Source organism: Otolemur garnettii, unplaced genomic scaffold (genome assembly GCF_000181295.1).
Source record: "Otolemur garnettii isolate 467f Iridium unplaced genomic scaffold, OtoGar3 scaffold00094, whole genome shotgun sequence".
NCBI lineage: Eukaryota > Metazoa > Chordata > Mammalia > Primates > Galagidae > Otolemur > Otolemur garnettii.
In genome coordinates, this window is record NW_003852489.1 from 4,287,101 (window position 1) to 4,308,708 (window position 21,608).

A 21,608-nucleotide genomic window follows, 5' to 3' on the forward strand; every position below is an offset into this window, starting at 1 on the left:
CTCTGGTCGGAGGCGGCGGTAATGGCGGATGGTGGGTTGTGGCGCCGGCGGCGGCTGCTGTGAGGGACGATGAGTTCCTCCTTCGTGCCGAACGGGGCCAGCCTTGAAGATTGTCACTGTAACCTCTTCTGCCTGGTGAGTGCCGGGCCGCGGCCCGCGGGCGGGCGCGGAGGGGGCCGCGAGGTGCGCCCCGGGCCGTGGGGGAGGGGGCCGGGTCGGAGCCCGCTGCCCGAGTCCCGGGCGAGGCCCAGCCGGGGCCGGCGCCGGGCGCAGCTCCGCAGCCGGCCCGGGAGCCCGCCGTCCTGCCCTCGGCTTGACGAGTGTTGGCATTTTTCTTGTCTTGGTTCGAACTCTGTTGCTCCGGTAGTCTTGTCTTCAACTTGGGCTCCTTATCAGCCGGGACACTAACATTTCCCGCTGTGTCTGGCTTAGCAGTTTGTTGCTTCTCTCCTTACTGACCACGTATCCTGTCTTCACGCTTTCCTTTTATTGCCCCTGCCTTTATTCTTCACCCCAGTTAATTTAGTTCCCCGAATGCATTAGGACCCCAGAACTTACTCTCTCTAAGTTTTTCGTTTCACATTTTTTTGTACGAGTCAAACTTAACCCAAGGTTAATTTCTTCCTTTGGAGACTTCAGATCTTTCTGTAAAACCCAGTAGATACTATTTCATGTTTTCTTTTTAAACTTTGAAAACAGTTTTCCATTTTTGACAATTTCTAGCCATCTTGCTTTTATTAGAACATTATGTTTTTGTGAGAGCGGAGGGGACTAACGGAGGTGGTGCTGTGATTTTTACACTAAGTATTTCTATATTTGACTGTTTTGCTTGCTTTTTAAGAATGTTTTGAGCAGACTGCTCCTTGTTTTATAGACATGGAAAGTGTGGAGAATCTGGATGTAGGGATGACATTTGTGTACGCTGGCCTAGGTCTGGTACCAACAGTTAAGACTTCCGAAAAGTACCAACTGTTGCAAATACCTAGTCCTGAATTAGATAATAACTTGGTTTCATCGGTGACTTTAAGTTTTCGTGACTTTATTTTTTCATTTTTTTCCTCCTGTGCTCTGAGAAATATTAAAAGAGTATTTGATAGGTAAGTGAATTAGGTGGGCGGAGCACAACTAGTTGGCAAGTGTAAAGTGCCAGTCATGTATCAGCAGTTTCATTTTTGGCACCTTATGCTTTGCGTCTTTAAGTTAGATTAAGGAATTATTTAATTATTTTAGTTAAAGTTTTTTCATGATGCTAAACTAAGATCTTTAATGCACTTTCCCCTTATAAAATACGTTGGATTTCTTTAGTGTCCATTAAGCAGTATCTCTTAGATGGACTAAGATGTACAGCAGGTTTAACATTTCTGTCTTCTCCAACTCAGTCTATTTTTGGTACTTTTAGGATCAGCTTCTTTGAAGATAGACTAGGGTGAACTGATGGTTCTTTGTGAGCTGCTCTTAGACTTTTCCTAAAGAGGATGTGTGATGAATTCACATGGGCTTTTTTCAGGAATTGTTCAGATGTCTTTTCATTAGAGCCATGACTTCTGTAAACATGGAATAAAAACTCGTGATGTGAGATCTTTAAGAATTAATTTTCAGTTAAAAGTTTGACATCAAGGAACAAATGTGGCAAATTAGACTAGAACTAAGGACAGAGGAAAAAAATGTGTTACCTAGAATACATTTTGTACATTTAATACACGCACTGTTAAAATACATGTTTGTATTTAACATCAAGTTTTATTTCTACCTGGGACACATTATTGCTTTGCTGTTCAGTAACATGTTGATGTTAATTTTAAACTGTTTTTGTTCTTTAAACTCCCGGTTGTTGAATGATCAGAATTATAAGGCTTTTTTGGGGGAGGGTGTTTTGTTTTCAATATTTTAAGCATATGTTGGAAAATTGTGATGTCTCAACAAAATAAGGGACTTTATATTGAATACTTTTGACTTTGAATGTGCAATCACAAAAAATCATGCTTTCTTTCTTTCCTTCAGGCTGACTTGACAGGAATTAAGTGGAAAAGATACGTATGGCAAGGTCCAACTTCTGCCCCTATTCTATTTCCTGTGACAGAAGAAGACCCCATTTTGAGCAGTTTCAGTCGCTGCCTTAAGGCAGATGTACTTGGTGTTTGGCGGCGAGATCAAAGACCTGGAAGAAGAGAATTGTGGATATTTTGGTGGGGTGAAGACCCCAGTTTTGCTGACCTTATTCATCATGACTTATCAGGTGAAGGCAACTTATTATTTCTAACTAATGATATAGCAACATTGTATACTTCTCCCCAAGTAGCATCTGTATTACAAATTGGTTTTGTTTTTTGGGGGTGTGGATGTAACACTGTTAGGTATGAAGTCACATAAAAATTCAGCTTCATGTTTTATTTCAGTTTTTTTCTTTTTAACTCAAAGTAAGTCAAGTGTATGGGTTATGGCTGGCTTTTTAAGCTCAACTTTCTCCTTTTACCATCCAACTTCCTTCTTAATATCTCACTGGCGGTTAGGGCCCAAGGAAAGCATGTTACATTAAGAAAAAAAAGGATCAGGAAGTATAAAGTTCCTGACAAAGTCATGTAATACTATTGAAGCTAAGTGTAAGTCACCTTTGAGCCCATTCTTTTGCATGAATATGCAGAGGATTGTAGAAGTACCTAGAAATGTTGTAACTGTCTTGTGGTTTTTTTATAAGGCATATGCTTATTTTGTTATTATTTGTGTTTGTTATAACCATGTGAAGTCATATGTTAATTTTGTTTTCAGAAGTAACTCTTTTGGACAGTGTTTTATCAAAGACTATTAATATGAGACAAGCCACCAGCTTGTTTAGCTTTAATAGGACATGGGGTCATAATCAAAAGATTACATAGAAAAAATTTTGTGATCAAATCAGTATGAATAATTCTTGACTTCTGTGAGCAATTGTTACCTTAGAAAGAGAAACTACAGCTCTTCATGTGATTTTTGAAGCTTGTGTTTACTTTAGACTGAGGAGACAGTGTTAAGACTGAATCTTTGATAATAGGAATGTAAATGATAAGTTATATACCAAAGATAGTTAGATAATGATTGTTTTTATTTTTGATTTTTTTTTTTGAGACAGTCTCACTTTGTTACCCTCACTAGGGTGCTGTGGCCTCATAGCTCACAAGCAACCTCAAACTCTTAGGCTTAAGTGATTCTCTTGCCTCAGCCTCCCAAGTATCTGGGACTACAGGCACCCACCACGACGCTCGGCTTTTTTTTTTTTTTTTAAGAGACTGGGTCTTGCTCTGACTCAGACTGGTCTCGCTTGAACTTGTGACCTCAGGCAGTCTACCCACCTTGGCTTCCCAGAGTGCTAGGATTATAGGTGTGAGCCACTGAGCTCAGCCTAATAATGATTCTTGACAGGTAAATTTAGGATTTCTAGGTAATTTTTGAAAAAAGTGTTCTTATTTGAAATTGAATACTATGAAATTTATTTTGCTCATTTGACCCATAGGATCTATTTTATTTTCAGATGAAATATAATCCAGGTATCTGTATCTTAAGTTAGCGTACTTAGTAAGAACAACATTTGTGTAGGATTGTACGTTACGTTAGGTTTGCTTAATAATTTTTATTGTCAATTGAACGTATTTGGTATTATTTTTGAGAGTGATGCAGTTCTTTTATGGTAAATCTTTCCAGCTTTTTTAGCTTTCCTAAAAAGATATCTGCTGGAGAGTCTAGTCCTTAGTTCTAGTATGTAATGTAGTTCTAAATACGTAAAATATGTGTTCGTGTATGTCTATAGGTGTATACGATGTATGTATATCTATCAGGAAATAAAATTTCTTAGAGATTTTAGCAAGATGCTTTGTAATTGTCATGCCAAAAACTAAGTGTGCCAGCTTCTTTTTTTTCATTGACTTGAATATAGTCAATGTTATTTTAATAACATTAAAGAGTTATTTTAACCTTTAAGTGGTCATAAAAACCATGTTACCAAGATGTTTGCAGACTATATTAATTTTGTTCATTGATAAAACATTTGTTGATAAAGCTGTAATGCTAACTTAGGGGGTTTGGTCTTAAAAAGTTGGGCAGAGCGTCTGAACAGACCATTTTTTAATTTTTTTAAAGATCCCATGAAATACATTTTGTAGAATCAAAGATAATTCTAATAGAATATTTAATTTTACCATGTAAAATAGTATTTTGAAAGTTAAAAGCCTATTAAGAGGTGAGCCTTTTTGATGTTTATTGTCAAAGCACTGTGTAGATTAGCTTCTTATTTTAGGTTTCATATTATCAGATATATTTTCTCTTCTGAAAGTAGGTTATAGTTTTAAAAATTCTAGTTTAACTTTGGCTTTTAGCATAATTTTCAAAAATTGTATACTTGTGTTTTAAAAGAGATACTGATCTTAAATGTGAATGAAAGTGGTTTGGGGAGATAAGGTTTTAATTATTGCCAGATTTTGCAGAATGCTATTGAATAGTAAATAACTTAAAAATTAATCATAGTGGAAGTGATTGAAATAGTGAACCGAAATACAATTAGGAGCAGTATGTGATCATATTCACTGTTCCAAAAGCCTGTCCTGTGCTATTTTAGTTTGCATAGTCAGTGGCATTTATACAGTGTTTTGGCTTTTTTTTTTAACCTGTCATTTACTTTAGAATGTTGTTACTTAAATCAGACATATCTTAAAGAATAATAAGGTCTTTTCAGATGGACTATATTTGTCTTGCCCTTTTCTTTGCTCTAGGGACACCGTCTGCCTCCCTTTTGGGGTAATTAGGCTGCCTCTGTCTCTCTAGCTAACCCCTTTTTCATTTCTTCCCATCTGTGGCACTCTATTTCCTTCTTTTAAGCTCCCCTGAGAAGAGAGCAGCTGGACAGTAGGGGTGGCATCAGCTGCTGGAGGCAATCCTGAGTTCCAAGTGGAGGTGTAGCACTGGGGAAAGGGAACCGGAAGGACCCAGGTGGTAACTGAAAAGCTGGTTAATTTAGCTTGAGCCTGTTCTTCATGGGCAGTGTCCTTCTGTTTGGTTCAGTACCCACCACATTTTGTTACTGAAATGTTTTTGATTATGGTGATAATATTGCCTGCCTTTTTCTTGGTGGGAAGAGAAGGTAAGGCATTCCTTTTTTTAAAGTTTAAAATTGTCAATTTTTCTTATGTAACTGAAATATTCAATAATGATGAGCTTAACCCCTTTATCTCCTTTGTATCATCCATAGTGTATTTTTAAGAATAAACTTATTAATTTTAAAATAGGGTGGGATTTATATGAAAGTTGCAAAGTTAGACTAAAGAGTTCCTGTATTGTTAATATCTTACATTAGAATACTATATTTTAATAACTAATGAATCCAATATTGATACTTTGTTATCAACTAAGGTATAGACTTAATTAGCCTTTCCTTTATTTTTTCCTGATAACCCTTTTTCTGTCCTAGGATCCTATTTAGATACCACATTGCTTTTAGTTGTCATTTTTCTTTAGGTTCTTCTAGACCCATGGTTCTCAACCTGTGGGTCGTGACTCCTTTGTAACAATGAAAATACATAGCGGCATTAGGAGAACCACTGATCTAGACTGACATTTTCTCAGACTTTCTTTCTTTCGTTTTTTTTTTTTTTTTTAAGAGACAGAGTCTTACTTTGTCACCCTCAGTAGAGTGCTATGGCATCATAGCTCTCAGCAACCTCCAGCTCTTGGGCTAGGGCGATTCTCTTGCCTCAGCCTCCTAAGTTGCTGGGACTACAGGCGCCTGCCACAACTCCTGGCTATTTTCTTGTTGCAGTTTGGCCTGGGCTGGCTTTGAACCCACCACCCTTGGTATATGGAGCCAGCGCCCTGCTTCCTGAGCCACAGGCACCGCCCTCTCTGACTTTCTTTGGTTTTAATAATTTTAACAGTTCTGAAGAGTTTGGTCAGGTATACAGCACATTTTAAATTTCACTATTCTTATATCACTTAAGGTTAGCTGATGTGTAGAAATAGAGTTAAACTCTTTATTGCCAAGTGATAAAGATCAATTATAGAAAACCAAATCTGATTTACTGTGTAGTTTAAACCCTCAGTTACTTGTTTTGTAGCAAAATCATTTGTAAAGTCCTGATTATTTTGTATCAGGATTTGTGCTCCCTATTTTTAGCCTTATAATATTCTAGTGAGACACTTGTTCAAAAGATCTTTCAAATCCCAAAGTTAAATATATAATTTTTGTTTATTTTTACTTTTTGCTCTTCTCTACAGTAGAATGGATGGTTGAGTTAGTATCTATTTTTTAATAGAAAAAGGGATGAGGGCACAAAACTCCTTTCAGATTACTGCTTTCTTTTCTATTTTAAAGTTAAATTTTGTGGCAGACTTTATTGGATGTGTGATAGTGGGTGACAGAAATGTAAAATTGGTGGTGGGGGGAAAAAATCTCAGTTCATTCTCTCTGGTCAAAAGTCTATGTAGTGGGTGGGACTGATCAGTTTTTTCCTTTTGTTTGTTTGTTTTTCAGTTTGTTTCACTTGGTTACCCTTGGTAGAGTGCTGTGGCATCTTAGCTCACAGCAACTTCAAACTCTTGGGTTCAAGTGATTCTCTTGCCTCAGCTTCCCAGGTGGCTGGGACTATAGGCACCTGCCACAGTACCCTGCTGTTTTTTATGATCATTTATTTTAAATGTTGTCTTAGTTTGCTTGAGAGCAAGATTGTTTCATTTTAATTAGAGTGTCCTTGGAGAAGAGTTCTATGTATTTTTATTGTGTCCTAACCTTTTTGAAATGTTATTGCTGTCTTTATTGGCTTTTATTCTTTCCTTTAAGATGAAAATAAAAACAAAAACTGCTCTCTCCTCCAAGTTCATCATCTTTAAAGAAAATCATAGTAAGTTAGATTGTGATAAGACTCTTTTAGAAAATTGATATCTTGAGAACTAAAAAGTTAGGGCTAAAAATATTTGTTTGTTTTTTTTCCTGGTTTCTGGGGTTTATAATATGGGATTTTATAACATGTCCAAATTTTTTCATAATGCATACTAGTCAAACTAAGTGGGCTATTGTTTCAAATTTAAATTGGGTGCTTTTATTGAATGATTTTAATTATAGTGGACTTTAACCTTAAATAATAGCTATTAACAGGATTGACAGGTAGATAAACAGTAGCCAGTCATAGCAATCTAGTGCAAGCCAAACTAGTAAATTGTTTTGTGTCCCAGGTAGTCTAAAGAGAGTTAATTAATTTTTATCTTTTATGGCAAAATGGACCTGTGGTCCAACTAGTCATGTTGGCTCGTCTTTTTAGGTGACCTCATTTGCCATATTTCTTCTATGTACTGTCCTTTGAGAGAGTGTTATCTTTTAAAATTTCAAGTCAAAGGTAAAAATCAACATGCTAGGGTGCTCTTCAAAATTGTTCAGTTTTATAGATGAATAATGCTGCCAACTTAAAGCTCTCATTAATTTGTTGAGTGAATGGGTTATTACTGTTCAGAACCAGCACTAATTTAGTATTTAAGCATTTCTCTTTTATTCTTTGAGATAATAGGTAGCGTTTTCTACCATGTTAATTTTGAAGCCATTCGCTGTTTGTTAGCATGTGTGACATTTTAATACTTTAGCAAAGTTATATAGGAAAAGTCTTTCCTTTTTTTGTGTGTGCAAAGATTCTCCCCCTTTAAGAAAAAAAATTTTTTTTTTTTTTACCAGTTCACTGTGGAGATATTTAAAGATACTGGTTTTGAGAAAAATTTTGAGTACTAGGTGTATCAGTTGTTTTGATTTTGAATTTTTTTCATTGATAGGAAATTATTTTGCTCTGTCATGTATTTTGATACTGCTATAATCTATATCCTCAAAAAATGGCAATCAAATTTAATATTTGAACTTCTCTCAAATAAACACTGTAAAAATTTTCAAATAACTTTGATGATTAGGAGTCCTACTACTGATAGTAGTGGAAAAGTACTAAAAACACAGAATTGAAACTTTTTTCTAGGCATATGAATACAAGAAGACTTAAGCATTATGCAACTTTTCTGATTAGGCTATTGATTAGATTCAAAAGAACTATAAAGATTTGCCGTGTGTTCTTTTTTTTTTTTTTTGGAGACAGTTTCACTATGTTGCTCTCTGTAGAGAGCTGTAGTGTCATAGCTCACAGCAACCTCAAACTCTTAGGCTCAAACAATTCTCGTGTCTCAGTCTCCCTAGTAACTGGGACCCACAGGCGTCCACCATGACGCCCAGACTATTTTTACTTATTTTTTTTGTTTAGCAGTCCCTATGCATGTAGCCCTAACCACTGAGCTATGCATGCCAAGCCCATGCACTCCTTTCTCCCTCCCCTTACTATTATGCTGGTGTTGAGATTTAAGAACTTGTTATAATTAGTCTAAGTGGTGCATATTACTTACTATGTCTTGGGTGGGTTGGTTGTACCTTTTTAAGAGACAGGGTCTTCCCTTCTGTCGCCCAGGTTAGCTCTTTTCTTCCTTGAGCTCTTGGTCTCAAGGGATCCTCCTGCCTCCATGTCTTGAGTTGCTGGAACTACAGGCATATGCCACTATACCTAGGTAACTTTTGTATTTTTTCTAAAGATAGAGTCTCACAATGTTGCCCATGCTGGTTTCAAACTCCTGGATTCAAAATGAATCTCCTGCCTTCACCTCCCAAAGTGCTGGGATTTGTGCCACTGTGCCTGGCCAGAAAGTACTTTTACTGTGGTCATTACAACATCAAGATACTAGAAGCTTAGTTCCATAGGCTTCTTATTTCTAAGTGATTCTACCAAAATAAAACCTTCAGACTTTTCATTGAGTGTCATTAGGACTTAACATTTTCTCAGCAATGAAAAATGAAATTATATTACTTTGATGTAATTATTACTTGGTTACTTACATATATATATAGGAAACCCAGCAGGTGGTCTGTACTTCTTTCTTTTATGCATAACTCCCATTTAATGTTAATAAGAATTGAGGTCAGGGCAGGGCCTGTGGCTCAGTGAGTGGGGCACCAGCCCTATATACCAAGGGTGGCGGGTTCAAACCTAACCCTGGCCAAACTGCAACAAAATAAATAGCTGGGCGTTGTGGTGAGCACCTGTAAGTCCCAGCTACTCAGGAGGCTGAGGCAAGAGAATTGCCAAAGCCCAAGAGCTGGAGGTTGCTGTGAGCTGTGATGCCACATTACTTAACTGAGGGCAACAAAGTGAGACTCTGTCTCTAAAAAAATAAATAAGAATCGAGGTCATTTGGGGACATGCGACATCTCCCCCTTCTAAAGTATTAAGTTCACCTGAGTTTCTCTACATCAGTGGTTTTCAACCTTCCTAATGCCGTAACCCTTTAATGCAGTTCCTGTGGGTCATGACCCACAGGTTGAGAATTGCTGCTCTAAATAAAACTTAGACTAGTGAAGGAGAATTCTTAAACCTCATTTTTTATTCTTAAGTCATTTAACTACAAGTTTAACTGAAATAGATTTTAAAAATAAAATCATAAAATTATTGTGTTAATAGCTTTTGCTACAAAGATTTTTTTTTTTTTTTAGCCTCCTGAGTAGCTGAGACTATAGGTGCCTGCCACAACACCCAGCTATTTTTTTTTTTTTTTTAAGTTTTTGGCCAGGGCCGGGTTTGATCCCGCCACCTCCGGTATATGGGGCCGGCACCCTTTGAGCCACAGGTGCTGCCCCATACACATTTTTTTTTTTTTTTTTTTAGACAGAGCCTCAAGCTGTCCCCCTGGGTAGAGTGCCGTGGCATTACAGCTCACAGCAACCTCCAACTCCTGGGCTCAAGCGAGTCTCCTGCCTCCGCCTCCCAAGTAGCTGGGACCACAGGCGCCCGCCACAACGCCCGGCTATTTTTTGGTTGCAGCCGTCATTGTTGTTTGGCGGGTCCGGGCTGGGGATTTGAACCCGCCACCTTAGGTGTACGTGGCTGGCGCCTTAGCCGGTTGAGCTATAGGCACCGAGCCCCCATACACATTCTTAATTCTAACAGAATTACCATAGAACCTCCATAGTTGACCACCTTCCTACACTGACCACCACCATAAATTAACCTAATTTTAATAGACCAGATGTACCACATGTCTGTATCAGTACAGTAGGCCATCGTTATGTTGATTACCTCCATATGCAGAGCAGTTTGCTTACAGTCCCTTGGATGGTCAACTTATAAAGGTTGGAATTATCTCCCAATTGTTCACCTCTTATCTAGTTATAAGTTCATCCTTTATTTACCTCAAAAATCCACTACATTCTAAGTAGCACAATGGTTGTAACATCTGTCCTACATAAGTAGCCCTTCGCAAAATCTTTCTGCTAACTAGTTGTCAAGTTTTAAAGCAAAGACTCAAGAAGCACAGTTACTTACCTTTTACGTATATCAAAGTTGTATAGTTGCTATAAACCTCAAATAAGTTATTCATTTAATACTTAAAAATGGCGACCATGCATGATGGCTCGTGTGTCTTATTCTAGCACTCTTGAAGTCCAAGGTGGGAGGACCACTTGAGCTTAGGAGTTGAGCCAAAAATGGTGGTGTACACCTGTAGTCACAGCTACTTGGGAGGCTGAGGCAGGAGGATCACCTGAGCCATACGTGGCACTCTGCCCAGAACAAAAAAGTAAGGCTCTGTCTTTAAAAAAAAAAAAACAAAAAAACCCCCCACACATACAAGTTATTTAAGAATCAATGTGCCTTCTTTTCAAATGTAGTAAATAAAAATCTTTGTAGTAAGCTGGGTGCAGTGGCTCACACCTGTAATCTTAGAACTCTGGGAGACTAAAGCAGGTGGATTGCTTGAGCTCACAATTTGAGACCAGCCTGAGAATGGTGAGACCCCCATCTCTAAAAATAGCCAGGTGTTGTGGCTGGCCCCTATAGTCCAGCTACTTGGGAGGCTAAAGCAAGAGAATTGCTTAAGCCCAACTATTTGAGGTTGCTGTGAGCTGTGATGTCACAGCACTCTACTGAGGGAGACTCTGTCTCAAAAAAAAAAAAAAGAAACCGTAGTTTGGTTTTAAATGGAAGTAGATAAAGATATTACCAATATAATAGAATGTGAAGTTTTTCAATTTAATGTTACTGCTTAATATTAAAGAATATAAAAATAAAAATATTCTTTTGTTCCAACTCAAGTATTAACATTTTCATTTATTTATTTATTTATTTTTTGAGACAGAATCTATGTTGCCCTTGGTAGAGTGCCATGGCGTCACAGCTCACAGCAACCTCCAAACCTTGTGCTTAAGCGATTTTCTTGCCTCAGCCTCCCAAGTAGCTGGGACTACGGGTGCCTGCCACAGTACCCAGCTATTTTTTGTTGCAGGTGTTGTTGTTTAGCTGGCCCAGGCCAGGTTTGAACCTGTCACCCTTGGTGTACGTGGCTGGTGCCATAACCACTGTGCTACAGGTGCCGCGCCATCAAGTATTATCATTTTCTAAAGTTTACTTTTGAGTTTTTTTGTTCTTAGAAGCTTACCCTTTTAGACAGACCACAGTTAGTTGCTTTGAAAGATTTGACTGTCATAGCTTGGCGCCTGTAGCTCAGTGAGTAGGGCACCAGCCACATACACCCAGTCTGGCAGGTTTGAGCCCAGCCTGTCCCTGCTAAACAGCAATGACAACTGCAACCAAAAAATAGCACCTGTAGTCCCAGCTACTTGGGAGGCTAAGGCAAGAGAATTGCTTATGCCCAAGAGTTGGAGGTTGCTATGAACTGTGATGCTACAGCACTCTACTGAGGTTGACATACTGAGACTCTGTCTCCAAAACAACAACAACAACAAAAAAGATTTGACTCTCATTTAGGAAACACTTTATTTCTGTGGACCTCATCTGACTGAAAGGTAACACTTCAAAGAACAACACAAAATCAACATTAACCTTTGTAGTGGCACAAAGCACAAGAAATTCTGGTGCAGTTGAAGTCCACTGTCATTATACTTTTTAGTTAATGTTTATTCTGACCATTTGTTGTGTAAGTTTTGAATATAAACCATGTGTGACTTTTAATACGTGTCTCAGCCAAAAGCTCATGGTGTGGCTGAGCTCATGGGTGCAGTGGCTCATGCCTTTAATCCTATCACTGGGAGGCCATGGCTGGAGGATTGCTTGAGCTCAGGAATTTGAAACTGGACTGAGCAAGAATGAGACCTCATCTCTACTAAAAATAAAAAAGTAACTGGGTGTGATGGCAGGTGCCTGAGAGGCTGAGGCAGGAGGATTGCCTGAGCCCAGGCATTTGAGTTTCTATGAGCTAGGCTGAGGTTATGGCATTCTAGCCCAGGTGACAGAGTGAGACTCTATCTCAAATGAATAAACAACAACAAAAAACAAATTAACAATCAGAAAGCAAAATCAAATCGTTAGCTTTTTTCTTTTGCTTTTTTTTTTTTTTGAAATAGAGGAGCTGTTGCCATGGGTAAAGTACTGTGGCGTCACAGCTCACAGCAGCCTCAGACTCTTGGGCTTAGGCGATTCTTTTGCCTTTTGCCTCAGCCTCCAGAGTAGCTGCGACTATAGGTGCCTGCCACAACATGCAGCTATTTTTTTGTTTGCAGTTGTTGTTGTTGTTGTTTTAGCAGGCCTAGGCCAGGTTCAAACCCACCAGCCCTGGTGTAGGTGGCTGGCACCCTACCCACTGAGCTATGGGATTTTTTCTTATTACATCTTAAGAGAAAGAATTCTTTGAGATGATACTGCCTTATTTTTTTAATCCTTAACAATAAATTTAGAATTACTAGATCAATTTTAGATGATTTCTCCTATTTTCCATATTTCCCTCATACTTTAATGGTTTGTGATGATCATTAAGACATATTTGAGTTAATGGACTGGCGCCTGTAGTATAGTGGTTAGGGTGGTGGGTTTGAACCCAGCCTGGGCCAACTAAACAACTGCAACAAAAAAATAGCCAGGCGTTGTGACGGACGTCTGTAGTCCCAGCTACTTGGGAGGCTGAGGCAAGAGAATTGCATAAGCTCAGGAGTTTGAGGTTGCTGTAACTCCATGGCACTCTACTGAGGGCAACATAGTGAGATTCTGTCTCCAAAAAAAAGACATATTTGTGTTAGATGAGTTACCTGGCACCACGCGCACACACATACTTGAATGTTTTTAATGCAATAATAGAAGTGAGACCCTGACTCCAAAAACAAAAAAACAGATTTTCTCACAAAATTAAGGCATATACTCATGAAGGTAGCTATTAATTTTATACAACTGAACTGGAAGTTAAAACTTATGTCTTTAAATTTGTCCTCTTAAGTAGAAAATCCTATACTGAATAGTAATGATGAGAATCATTTGGTTGAAATGAGACCTAAAGTGGCTGATAGTGCCCTGGGTGTTAGGCTCTGTGCCAGTAGTTTCCTTTTCATTTATCACTTCATTTTATAATGGAGTCATGAATTACAAAGTTGATGGACATGAAACATTTTGAGTTAAATTATTAACTAGCTAACTTTTTTATGGCAGTTTGAATGACTTGAGGAATTAGGACAAAGTAACTTACAAGTGAGCCAGCTTAGAAATTGGCATCATAGATGTTAGAATATGTTTCATATTTTCCAGGTTATATAAACAAGTGTCCTTTTTTTTTTTTTGTAGAGATAAGAGTCTCACTTTATCGCCTTGGTAGAGTGCTGCGGCATCAGACAGCTCACAGCAACCTTCAACTCCTGGGCCTACACGATTTTCTCTTGCCTTAGCCTCCCGAGTAGCTGGACTGTAGGCGCCCGCCACAACGCCTGGCTATTTTTTTGTTGCAGTTTGGCCAAGGCTGGGTTTGAACCCGCCACCCTTAGTATATGGGGCCAGTGCCCTACCCACTGAGCCACAGGCACCTCCCACAAGTGTCCTTTTTATTGATATACCAAGTCAGTGTATTCATGATACCTTTGCCCTTTTATAAGGCAGAAAAACAATTTTCAGATGACAGAATTCATGGCAATTAGAACTTTTTTATTCCTTATGGAGTCACTTGAAAACCTGTTATTTTAATGTTTAGAGATATATTGAAATAATTATTGTATTATATTCTGGGCTGAAATAAAGTTTATGAATATGGAGTTTAAGCTGTAACTTTTTGGGGCGGGGGGGCAGCACCCTACCCTTTTGAGCCACAGGTATCACTCGTAACTTTTTTATTAGAAAAAAAAAAAGGGTATATTGGCTCTGAATAGATAAAATGCCACTACTTCCACTACTTCATAGTTTTGTTTCCTTTATTTCTCTTTTAGAAGAGGAAGATGGAGTGTGGGAGAATGGACTTTCCTATGAATGCCGTACTCTGCTTTTCAAAGCAATTCATAATCTGTTGGAACGATGTTTAATGAACCGGAACTTTGTACGTATTGGCAAGTGGTTTGTAAAGCCTTACGAAAAAGATGAAAAACCTATAAATAAAAGGTAAGCTATTTTATTTATAAATTCTTACTTGATATTTCTTTAGGTTTGTTAGTTTTTATGGCCCTATAAAGAATGTGGAATGAAACAAGCTAATACAAGTACAGACATATTTAGGAGGTTAACTTTGGCAAAGTACTATATTCAGTTTTCTTTGACCACTTTGCACTCTTTTATATATATAGAATTTTCTTAGAGCTGGGTTCAGTGGCTTGCACTTGTAAGGGACCTCGTCTCCACAAAAAGTAGAAAAATATCTGAGTATGGTGGCGCATGCCTTTAGTAGACATTCAGGAAGCTGAAGTAGGATGATCACTTGAGCCCAGTGTTTGAGGTTGCAATGAGCTATAACACTACTGAATTATATGTAGTCTGGGCAGCAGAGTGAGACTCTGTCTCAAAACAAAACAGTATTTTTTTCTTGCAATGGGAATAGACTGTGTTTTAATACAGTGTCCTAAATTTTGATTTGGGGTGATAGAGAAAATATGGGATAAAAGCAGAGCCTTATGCATTGAAATATCCTTTTTTTTTTTCAGTACAAGTGGAAATATGCACAGTACTATGATGTTAAAATTAAGTGATACACTTATTAAAGATGATGACATGTGGTTATGTTTTGGATTGAGTTAACTCTTCTAATTTCCAGTCTCTCAGTTTGCTTTAATTAAAGTAATTTTTATTTGTGTTTTTCTATATAAGACTCTTGGAGAGTTTATAATTTTCTTAAACATTGAATTAAACAAATTAATGACACTTAGCAGGTGGAAGCACAGAAGACTTAAGGTAGATACCTCCTTTTCCTGTGCAGTTAAAAGCTGTAGGTTACTTTAGTTCTCTACGATTTAGATAATATAAGGCATAATCTATAAGAACATTATTAAGTCCTAAGCAGTTGTTGAATTAATGAAGCTTCGAGAGAGATAAACCAATGGCAAGTTAAGATGGGGGACATGGGAAAGAAAAATTAAAGGAAAGTTAATAGTTTTTCTGTAAGATATGAGAGGATACGAAGCGAACATTCAGTTGAGATTGTCGTTGAAGTACCATCTTTCATTATGTGTACTTTTTTTCATATGCACCTGGAATGGTTTGTTTTTCCCTCTTTATTCTTTTTAGTTTTAAGGGACTGGGTGACTAGATCTAGAGAAAGAAAGTTTTTCATTTTTTTCTCTTTGAAAATTAACACCAACTTCTATTGTTAACAAAACAATTATATAGGAATTGAATTAGGAATTAATTAGGAATTCGTAAATTGCAACAACAGAAAAGCTTAACTACCTAGCTCGTGTAACGATTTTTTTTTTTCCCCAATAGCAAGGAGTTTGGAGCTAGATAGTTTAGTGTTGGTGTATCTGTTTAATAATGTCCTTAAGGATTCAAGGTTCCCTGGAGGTTTCTGCTCTGCCATCTTTATTTATTTTTTTATTTATTTATTTTTTTGTTTTCTTTTTTGTTTGTGGAGACAGAGTCTCACTATGTCGCCCTGGGTAGAGGGCTGTGGTGTCCCAGCTCACAGCAACCTCCAGCTCTTGGGCTTGGGCAATTCTCTTGCCTCAGCCTCCCAAGTAGCTAGGACTACGGGCGCCTAGGGTCGGGTTCGAACCCACTATCCTCGGTATATGGGGCTGGTGCTGTACTCACTTAGCCACAGGCGCTGCCCGAAATTTTATCTTTCTATTAAGGGTTTAGCTATCTTGTTTTCCTGTTCCCTGAACACTTGGACACATTGATATTTATTTATTTATTTTTGAGGTGGTGTCTTGTTATATTGTCTAAGCTGGTTTTAAACTTGGGCTCGGGCCGTGCCTGTGGCTCAATGGGTAGAGCGCTGGCCCCATATACTGAGGGTAGTGGGTTTGAACGCAGCCCCAGCCAAACTGCAACAAAAAATAGCTGGGCGTTGTGGTGGGCACCTGTAGTCCCAGGAGGCTGAGGCAAGAGAATAGCCTACACTCAGGAGTTGGAGGTTGCTGTGAGCTGTGACACCACAGCACTCTACCAAGGGCGATAAAGTGAGACTCTGTCTCTTTAAAAAAAAACTCCTGGGCTTAAGCTGTCCTCTTGTCTCAGCCTCCTGAGTAGGTCAGACTGTAGGCCCATGCCACTGTGTATAGCTGAAGTTGGCACTTTGGAGACAGTCTCACTTAGTTGCCCTTGGGGGCGTGCCATGGTATCATAGCTCACAGCAAGCTCAAACTCCTGGGCTCGAGTGATTCTCTTGCTTCAGCCTCCCAAGTAGCTGGGACTACAGGTGCCTACCACAACGCCTGGCCATTTTTAGGGATGGGGTCTTGCTCATGCTCAGGCAGTCCACCCACCTTGGCCTCCCAGAGTGCTAGGATTATAGGCATGAGCGACCACAACTGGCCCAGGCACTCTTATGTATGCTCTTCTTCCTTCCCCTCTCCCTTTCCTTATTTTGCCAGTATAGTTAACGAGTTTTATTTATACTGTTCAGATCATATAAATATTATTTATTCCTGAGCCATATAGTGTATTAGGTGTTCCATTTCTTGTACATCTTTTTGTTTTCCCAGATCTTAATGGTTATCTCTTTTTCACTTAATTATCAATGTTGGATTAGTAAACTACTACCCTATAGGGCATATGTAGTCTGCCACCTGTTTTTGTAACTAAGTTTTATTGTAACACAGCCATGCTCATTCTTTGATGGGTTGTTTTATGGCTGTTGACACACTAAAACAGTTAAATAATTATCAACAAATAATTTTTGCAAAGCCAAAAATACTTAGCCTGAAATATTTACTATCTTGTTCTTTACAGAAAAAGTTTGCTGACTCCTGTTCTATGTATTTATTAGCAATTTAGTAGACTATCTACCAGAAGTATAAAACTCCCCTCCCTCCCTTCAAACACTTTGTGCAATCCATTAGTTTTTCTTTTCTTTTTTTTTTTTTTTTTGCCTTCCTGTTGATTAATACCGCTGTTGGAACCTTTCATTCTTCTTTTCCAATTTGAATTTGTTCTGTAGTCCTGTTTCATAGTATTCATCTTGGGAATTCCCTTTGCTTTTCTATCCATGCTGGATTTCTCAATTCCTAGATCTTATTTCTCTCTCTTTTTTTTTTCTTTTGAAACTTATTTATTGTTTTGTTGGTACCTAACTACCAGTAGTTTCCTGAGAGTATATGGGAAGTCATACTTTTGAGATCCTGAATGTCTGAATTACCTTCTTTTCTACCTTTATAGTTGAATAGTAGTTTTAGCAGGTAGAGAATCTAAGAATAGCAATCATTTCTCTTAGACTTCTGACCACTAAAAGGCTGACTGGAAATTCTGTATATGTGAACAGCTTATGAAGTTGAAAGCTTTACTTAGGATGCAAGGTTGGGGTACCTGGCCATTTTTATTGGGTGCCTGTCGCCAGGTGTATGGCCCCCCACTCTAATCCCATGTTCTCCACTCAAGTTAGTAAGTTTTCCCAGAGGGGTCTTTCAGTATCTTACTTATCTGTATCTCCCTTCAGAAATAATATCAGTACCTTCAACTTCTGAGCCTTTCTGGGATTCTGTGCTTTGACTCAGTTTGCATCTTGGCTGTTTTCTTGTGCTTTTGCTTTTATCTAAGTCAGTTACAATTTTTGCCTTTGCTTGAAAGCTCCTCAGATTTTATGGCTGCTTTTCCTTCTTTTTTGAGACAGGTCTCACTCAGTTGCCTGTGCCGATCGTGGTGGTATTATAGCTTATATTAACCTCAAACTCCTGGGCACCAGCCTCTTGAGTAGCTAGGTAGGACTCTAGTCATGTGTCACCATCTCTGATTAGTTTTTCTGGTTTTTGTAGAGAAAGATTGGTCTCATACTCCTGGCCCTAAGTAATCCTCCTGCCTTGAACTCCCAAAAGTGCTAGGATTACAGGCGCTGAGCCACTTCACCCTGCGTGTCTCTTTTCTTTTGCTGTCACTTCTACCCTTCTCTTCCTCTTCTTCCTATCCTTTATTGTCTATATGGAGAGGGTTTCATGAGGAAGTAGAGGTAAATGAGTATGTTCAATATGCTATGCAGGGTACTGGAAATATCTTTTTTTCTAAAAAAAACTTTTCATGGTCTGTTAATAACTGAAAATATAGTTCACTAGTTTACGTGGTTAAATAATAAGTAAAATCTGTTGGATTCATGGATCTCCTCTTACTGGATTCAATAAAAGTACTAGTGTTTTTCCATGGGCTGACCCATTTAGGAGGGGAGCTAAATTCAGATGGTGTTTTATTAGCAAGGTGTTACCAGAAATAATGTATGCTTTGTTGAGTTACTCTGGAAGTATAGTTGTGGTGCAAATCTAGCTCTATCTAGGAAAGGTAAAACGCTGGTCCTCAAATCTCTTTTTTTATAGGAACTTCCTTACCCTTCAACTCCCTTTCGAAAAGCAGGTAGGAAAATCACTCAGCTCAGTCTTTTACTTTTGGGACTTCCTTTCTGTTAAATTCAATGGAGTGATGCAGGGAAGGTAGATAAAGATTGGTTGAAGTTAATGTGTTTTTAAATCATTAGGCAGCAGAAGAATCATGTATACTATTTTTGTTTACTCGTAAATTCACTTTTGGTTAAACTGGTATAATAAGCATTCTGAAAAAGAATAACAAGAGTTGTCAAGGAAGAAAACCTGTGCTGCAAAACTGGTTTGACCTGAACAAAGGACAAATTATAATATTCCTTGTCTTACATGTAGTTAATTATCTCTTTAACCCTAACAGTATTTAGGAGCTGAAAGAGAGGAAATAGAATCAAAGTCTAGCTACAGCCTGTTTACCTATAAAGAGTCTTAAGGATTATTATTCACTGGAGCAAATCAGTCTTCAGATAACTGGTTAAAAGAATGACCAGTGTTTTGTCCTAAATCGTTTAGGTCTTTTCTCACATTGTAGGAGACTCATCGGGTGATAGTCACTGAGTTTTATAGTGAGAACACAGACAAATAAATGGGCTATTATAAGTACCAATGACTTACTGTAGGTTTTAATCTCTCAGTAAAAGACTTTCCAAACAAACTGGTATGTTTGAGGGTACATCTGAGTAAGATTATCTTGAATAAGAACTCTCTTTGTGTTTGGTTAAACTTTTGTCATATTAAGTGTATTATCACCATTTAGCAGAGTGGGCAGTTAAATTTGTGTATGTAGCAAGAGTTTTAAATGCTTCTAGGGTAGAAAGATACTAGCAAGGAATGCTCTTTTTATATAGTTAGTCAGGTGTCCTCAAACTATGGCCCACTGAAGACATTTATCAGGCCCGCTGGGCATTTTTACCACCGCTGCCTGTCCTGCTTAGCAGCTGACTTGTCCTGGGGCCCACAGTCCAGCCCTCCAACGGTCTGAGGGACAGTGAACTGGCCCCCTGGTCCAGTATCACGGGACATATTAACAAAGGAGATTTTACTAAGTGGTGGATGAGATTGTGTAGAAGGGAAATATGTTAATACGGAGTACTTTTAATTTAATATATGTGTATACTTTAATCTTACCCCATTCCCTTAACCACAGAAATAGCCATAAAATTAATTTCTGGAGAAAAAATACATTGCTGAATTGATAAATCTTTTTGATATCTTTGCTCTTTGCAAGATAGTTATCAACCCCAATTTTTTTTTTCTTGAGACAGAGTCTCACTCTGTCACCCTGGCTAGAGTGCAGTGGTGTCATCATAGTTCATTGCATTCTCAAACTCCTGAGTTTAAATGATCTTCCTGCTTCAGCCTCCCAAGTAGCCAGAACTATAGGCACATGCCACCATACCTAACTAATCTTTCTATTTTTAGTAGAGACAGGGTCTCGTTCTTGTTTAGGCTGATCTCCAATCCCTGAGCTCAAGCAATCCTCCCACTTCAGCCTCCCACAGTGTTAGGATTACAGGTATGAGTCAACACTCTGGGCCAACCCCAATTTTTAATATATACACACACATATATATTTTGAGACTTAGGTCTTGCTCTGTTGCCCAGGCTCATAGTTCACTGCAACCTGAAATGCCTGAACTCAAGTGATCCTTCTTTTTTAGACTTCCAATGTGCTAGGATTATAGGTGTGAGCTGCTGTACCTGGCTTTCAACACTTTAATGTCATTTAGTTTAATTAATTTATTTATTTGAGGCAAGGTCTTGCTGTATTGCTTGGGCTAGAATTGTCATAGCTCGCTGCAACCTCAAACTCCTGGGTTTAAGGGATTCTCCTGTCTCAGCCTTCCGAGCAGCTGAGATGACAGGCATAAACTAATTTTTTTTGTATTTTTCTTAGAGACAGGATCTCACTGTGGTGCTCAGGCTTGTCTTGAATTCCTGGCCTGAAGCAATTCTCTTGCTTCAGCCTCGTGAGTAGATGCTGGTCACCATGCCCAGGTTTTTGGTTTTTTTTTTAAATTGATTTTGTAGAATTGAGGTCTCACTATGTTGCCTCAGATCTCTAGCTCCTGGCCTCAAGTGATTGCTCTTAAGTTTTTTAAGTACTCATTTCCTGTCTTCTAGTGTAGTACTATTCAGTGGAAACATAATGTGAGCCATATATATAATATAAAATGTTTCTAGTAGGCACATTAAAAAAGTTTTTATATCCAGGTGAAGTTAATTTTAATATCTTTTATTTAAAATTCAGTATATTCAAAATAGTATTTCAACATGTAATTAAATATACAAAAGATATTGATGAAATTGCTGGCTTTTTTTTGTAAAGAGTCTTTGAAATCTCACATATTATCTTATACTGAGAATATGGTTTAGTTTGGCCAGATTTCAAGGGATCAATAGTTACATGTTCATATTGGCTGTTACTGTATTAGTGATCTAATTCTAGAGCTTTAAACCTAACTGAACTTGGTAGTGTTTATTGATGAAAGATTTCTTTTATGTGGTGATTGGTGAACCCTCCTTGAACAATATGCTAAATTATCAATGTGTTCTACAGTCTCAAAAGCAGAGAAAACTCCATCCCTTACATTAGGGTACATACCACTATCTGCTTACTTAGGCATCATTCCTTCAGCAGACTTCACATGTCTTTATATTTTTTCCCTTACAGCTTATCTGTGCTGGTTTTTTCTTAATGTCTGTCATCAAGCTTACTCTTTATCATTTCTGAAATCTTAAGTGACAGTTTACTAGTACTTATGGCCCATGGCATTTGTCTGTGGTGCTTGAGTCATTCGGATTTGCATGGTCAGTCTTCAGTATTAAGTTTTCTTTTTTTTTTTTTTTTTTTGAGACA

At 38.2% G+C, this 21,608-nt stretch overlaps 1 protein-coding gene across 1 annotated transcript in view; it reads left to right on the forward strand.

Moving 5' to 3' along the window:
• MED13 (mediator complex subunit 13) overlaps positions 1 to 21,608 on the forward strand; it is a 118,393-nt gene continuing 96,785 nt past the window's right edge. The window contains exons 1-3 of the mRNA XM_023516600.1: positions 1 to 135; positions 2,002 to 2,236; positions 14,228 to 14,396. Of these exons, the coding sequence (XP_023372368.1) occupies positions 70 to 135; positions 2,002 to 2,236; positions 14,228 to 14,396 (470 nt within the window). The 5' untranslated portion in view covers positions 1 to 69. The remainder of the gene's footprint in view (positions 136 to 2,001; positions 2,237 to 14,227; positions 14,397 to 21,608) is intronic.